This window comes from Phoca vitulina, unplaced genomic scaffold (genome assembly GCF_004348235.1).
Source record: "Phoca vitulina isolate PV1807 unplaced genomic scaffold, GSC_HSeal_1.0 scaffold15, whole genome shotgun sequence".
In the NCBI taxonomy this organism is placed as follows: Eukaryota; Metazoa; Chordata; class Mammalia; order Carnivora; family Phocidae; genus Phoca; species Phoca vitulina.
The window spans coordinates 26,399,507-26,404,865 of record NW_022589718.1 but is presented as its reverse complement, the minus strand read 5'-3'; the positions used below and the strand labels follow the sequence as shown (position 1 = coordinate 26,404,865).

The 5,359-nt window shown below is 48.3% G+C and overlaps 1 protein-coding gene across 1 annotated transcript in view; it reads left to right on the top strand.

Annotated features, from left to right (window-relative positions):
• Positions 1–413: 413 nt before the first annotated feature.
• Positions 414–5,359, top strand: part of ING2 (inhibitor of growth family member 2) — a 13,743-nt gene continuing 8,797 nt past the window's right edge. Inside the window, exon 1 of the mRNA XM_032413684.1 lies at positions 414–1,046. Within this exon, the coding sequence (XP_032269575.1) occupies positions 875–1,046 (172 nt within the window). The 5' untranslated portion in view covers positions 414–874. The remainder of the gene's footprint in view (positions 1,047–5,359) is intronic.

The following is a 5,359-nucleotide window of genomic DNA, read 5'->3' as shown; positions in this document are numbered from 1 at the left end:
AGCGCAAAGCGGCCGGCCGCCTGCTGCTCTTTTAAAGCCCCGCGAGTTGCCGCGCCAGAGCCACCTGATGGGGAAAATGTCGGTAACACCGGGCCGAGGGAGTTGGACCGAGATTCCCCCTCCCTGTGGGACAGGCGGAAGGAAGGAGCCGGCCACCTTCCCTCTGAAGTCCCATTCAGACATTGAGCAAAGAGGCGGGCTTGACAGTCCTTCCCCTTTAAGAGGGGGCGGGGCGCAGCCTGCCGTTTGGCCGCCCTCCGCACCCTCCCCCCGGGCCGAGAGTTGACAGACCAATCGCCCGAGTGGCGGTGGGAAGGCGGGAGAATGCGAACCCTTCGGTAGGGCGGTAGGGGCGGGCCCCCGTCCTTATTAGGAGTAAGTCCTGCGCAGGCGCAGAGGGGCCGCAGCCGGAGGGGCGGGGGCAGTCCAGTGAGAGACTCTCCGACAGGCACGGAGGGTGATTGGGAGGAAAGGGGGCAGCGAGGGGCTTGTCATGGGGGTCCGTGCTACGAGACGGCATTGGTAGCATCGGGGGACTCCGAGGGGGACGGGAAGTGTCAACGCCCGGGACCCCGGCGCTAGCTCCGCCGGGGGATCCCCGCTGCTCTAGTCCTGGGGAGGGAGGGGAAAAAGGAGGGAGCCCTGATCTCGCCCCGCCCCTGGGCTTGTTACCGCGGGGGCGGGGAGTGAGGGCTTCTTTTGGGGGGAGTGGAGATCGGGGGACTCGGCTGTGCCCTCTTGAGCGGCTGCCGGTGTCCCCGCGGCGCCGGGCTGCCCAGCAGAGGAGCCGCGGCCGCCGTGGCTGTTGCATGTGTGGCTGCTGGATGCGGAGGCGGCGGCGGCGGCGGCGGCGAGGAGCAGCAGCGGCGGCAGGATGTTAGGGCAGCAGCAGCAGCAACTATACTCGTCGGCCGCGCTCCTGACCGGGGAGCGGAGCCGGCTCCTCACCTGCTACGTGCAGGACTACCTCGAGTGTGTGGAGTCGCTGCCCCACGACATGCAGAGGAACGTGTCTGTGCTTCGAGAGCTGGACAACAAATATCAAGGTAGGGGGCCGCGGGGCCGCGGGGCCGCCTGTGCGGGTCCTCCCCTCAGTCGGATTCGCTGGCGTCCGGGCACTGTCGCTCGGAGCCTGCCCGGGGAAGTGCCACTTTCCATTTCTCCTGTGACAGTCTCCCCGAGTGCACAGACAGGGTCTGGTGTGTGGGACGGAGGAGAGGGACTGGAGACCGGGTTCGCGGCCCTCCCTTCCCCCCGCTGCGGTCGGCGAGGACTTCTGTGGGGTATCACGGGTGGGGGTGGGGGCCGCTCGTCAGCCCCCGCTGCAGACCCAGCGGCTGCAGCTGGTGTGGAGAGGAATCAGCCATTTTAAGCAGCATTTGTTCCGGCCCTTGCCTGCCCCGTGCCGCAGACCCTTCTGCCCCGGCGAGGGAGCGTGCAGCGGGCAGAGGGCTGTAGGGAGTGAGCGGCCGGCCGCAGCCGGGCTCCCGCTGCTCTCCGGGGCCTGGCTTTCCCCACCCCCCCCCTCCGGCCCCCACCCCGAGAGCAGATGCATTGGAACGTGCGGGGGGGAGGGGGCAGGAGAGGGCCGCGAAGGCGGACTCGGGGAGGTCCCTCCCTCGGCTCTCCGGCTCCCGGTTCTGGAACGGAGTACGTTCCCTTCTCCCGCCTCAGGGAAAGTTCCGGGCCGCAGCCTTTCCCGAGCGCCATCAGCCAAATGGTTAAAAGGGGAGGGGTCCCCGCGGGGAAAGGAAGAGGGGCGTGTGTGTGGCGGGGAGGGCCTGCGGTCCCTGGGGCGGGGCCTGGGGGAGTGACGTAGAACATGGGCGGGGCGTGGACGGGCGCGCTCCCGCCCGCCTCGAAAATGGCTGGTCGCCGGAAGGTTTGGGCGGAGCTGGCTGGTGGGAAGGTGTCGGAACCTTGCCGAACGTTAGTTCTTTCCTAGCAGAGTCAGTGTTGAGGTTTGGGACGTGTTTGTCGTGGTTTTTCGACCCTTTCTCCATCACTCAATCAGGACGAAGAAACGCTCAGCTACTAGGACCATCGCTGACCCTAGCACCGCGTTGGTTCCGGGCCTGCGTCACTTCCGGACCCCAGGTGGAAGTGGGTGGTTGACTGGGCAACCGCCTGGCGTCCCTTAACCCATGGGTCCCTCCTTCGCCAAGTTTGAGTGATGAGGCAAAAACCACCCTTTGTGGTCAGACCCAAGAAAACTAAGACAGGGAGTCAGTCTTTTCCTACAGAGGGTATCATTTATCATCGACTATTGGTGGACCTTTCGTGTACTCCTAGGGGAGAAATTTAAATGGGGAACCGTTTTGCGTTTAATCAGCCTGATCAAGGAATAGACCTTGGACATAATGTGGAAACAGTCGTACGGACTTTAAAAAAATAACTTTTTGGACCCCGTTGTCTTTTTCTAGACCCGTCACTAATCTTACGATTTAGTCTCAAAGGAACCCACTTCTGGGGTGACATTTTGTGGCCTATAGCATGTTAGAATATTTAATTGTTTCTGTGTTTTCGAATCTGTAATTTATTTCTGCCTTCCGAACCCATATGATAGGGTTGTTGATAAGACTGATCTCTTTTGGGGGAAAGAGAATTAAATAGTGTTTACTTACTGCGTGTCATCACTGTGCCAGGTCCAGAACATTATCTCACAATAATCCTATGAAGTAAAAATATATTTTACAGACCAGTTAAAGTTTACAAGGAGTTTAAGTGACTTGTTCAATTAACTAGGTGGGGAAGTAGGCTGGCTACTTCATGTGCACATCCTTTTTTTTTTTTTTAAACTATTAACTTTTTATAAAAACTTACTTAGTAAAAACTCTCCAAAGATATTTTCTACAGACATGGAGCACATACATGAATTGTAGCCTAAAAATGATACATATGTGCTGTATATTGAACACTTTTAGTTTTTCAAATAGTAACTCTGAGGTTTGTAAAACTTGCATGGTTTTACATTTCCTTAAAGACACATATTTGCCTTTAAAAGAGTTAAGCTATTTTCATTTGAATTTGGGAGGGAAAATCGGTTACAGGGAAATCTGCCATCTTGACCATCTAGAATTGTCCTAAGTAGCTCTAGTAACATGAGAAACAGTATTAGGCTTTAAAAGATTGAGAGATTATAAACATTTTCAGCTTCATTAAGATTGGTTATTTCAAGATTAGTATAGAAGAAGGATCTAGTTTTCCGTCTGTGCCCATGCTTACTAAGCTCCGCTTCCACAATTTAGCTTTATATATTTGTGTGTTCTTGGTTCAGATTTCATATGCTTTTTATTTCTTTGCTAGTTCTTAAGTATCTTCTGTTTTTGGATTTAATACTTCCTGCAGTATTTAGTGATATAAATTATACAGGAAATCAAAAAAGCTTCTCTCCTACCTATTTGAGACACTTTGAGAAATTACTGAAGAATCAAAAACTTTTAAAAATAGAGAAATGAAGACAACAGTTTCACAATTGAAAGAAGTATTTATTATGGGATATGGTTATTAGAGAGCCTCAGTCTTTGTTCCAATATTCTTGTTCATAATTGCTTGGGTAAATAACCATTGAACTAAAAATTAATAATTTCAAGTGCCTTCCATGCAGCTTAGTAGAAAGTGCTAAACGGTGGAGCCAGACATACCTGTCTGGCAGAGTTCAAAGTCTGGGGTTGTTACCTCTTGAACTTCATTTTCTTCATGTATAGAAGTGATAGCTTCCTCATGGGGTTGCCTTGGAGATTAAATGAGAAAATCTTTATCGCATAAAAGGGGCTTAGTAAGTGTTAGTTTCCGTTCTTCTTTCACTATGTAATTAAGGAGTCTTAGAAATAAGAATTATTCTCATATACAGTATCAGTGTGCCTGTATGATAGAATATAATTAGCGTCTAACTCCTGATAGTTAGGTACAGAATATTTAAAATAAGATTTACCTTTATTTTTTAATCCTCAAGTTTTGTGTCTGAGGGGAAAATACATAATTATTTTTCTTGGAGAAAAATTATGTTCTTAAGAAAACCACTTACATACCTAGCTGGGCAAATGGGCTAGATATGAACTTTGTTTTAAAATATGCTGTGCAGGTATGAGTACCCTCAGATGTGTGGTGGCAGTTTGTCACGTATCCCAGGTTAAGCAGTTGTCCATCAAGTGTGAGTACGTTTAATTTCTAGGGAGGAGTTAATGCCTAAGAGTCGTGTTGAAGACCTGCTTTGTGTTAACCTTTCTTGCAGACAGTCGTAGTGTACACATTTTACTCGTCTAACATTTCTGTTGTTATCGTTAGAGTAATAATATTAGAAGGTAAAACAATATTAGAAGGTATGCCACGTGCTGGTAGTACTATTAGAATATAATAAATGATACGCCATGTGGTGTGGTAAATTAGAGTTAATTTTTGTTTCTCCACCTTTAGTAAGACAGAATTCTCTTTTAGATAGCTTTATCTCATAAGGACAAGAAATAGAACAGATTTGAATAAAAAACTAATCTTAGGTAAATTTTTTGTGACATCTGGAACTATATTTTCAGATTTTTGTATACCATCTAGTGACTCAGACATTTTTAATTGATTTAAATGTGTCCCACACGCTATACAATACCCAAATCAGCAGTTTAAAAAGCTTAAAACCAACTGCTGAGTTATCTACAAAAGCAGAGTGCCCCAGTGCTGACTTTACTGTAATTTTATTAGTAGCTTAGTCAGTTGATGCCAGAATCTGAACCTAAACCTACCCTGGAAATAGTTTGGTTTTCAGAATCTCCCATATGATAAAATAAATGAGCTATTAAAACTAATATGGTGGGAAGAGTTAACTTGTGTCTGCTTTGTTTAAAAGTGCCCAGGAATATGATATGAACGTCAAGGTGAATGTCTCTCTGGAGTCATGTAGCAAGTCATTGATTGAACTGTAAATCCTGTAAACACAGATGGATAGTCATCTGTAGCTTAGTTTTAGAACCTCTCTAAGTTTTACAGTTGAAGTCTGGCATGTAAATTTTATTACAGTGTTGTTTTGAGGTTCAGATGACGTATAAGTGACTTCACTAGGTAGACTATAAAGTGGCATACAATGTTCTTGCCCATGTAAAATACTTCGAGTATTAATTAGTACACATATCTCTTATCCTTTAAAAAAAATTTTTTTTTTAAAGATTTTTTTTTTTTTTTTAAGATTTTTTATTTATTTATTTGACAGAGAGAGACACAGTGAGAGAGGGAACACAAGCAGGGGGAGTGGGAGAGGGAGAAGCAGGCTTCCCTGCGGAGCAGGGAGCCCGATGTGGGGCTCGATCCCAGGACCCTGGGATCATGACCTGAGCTGAAGGCAGACGCTTAACGACTGAGCCACCCAGGC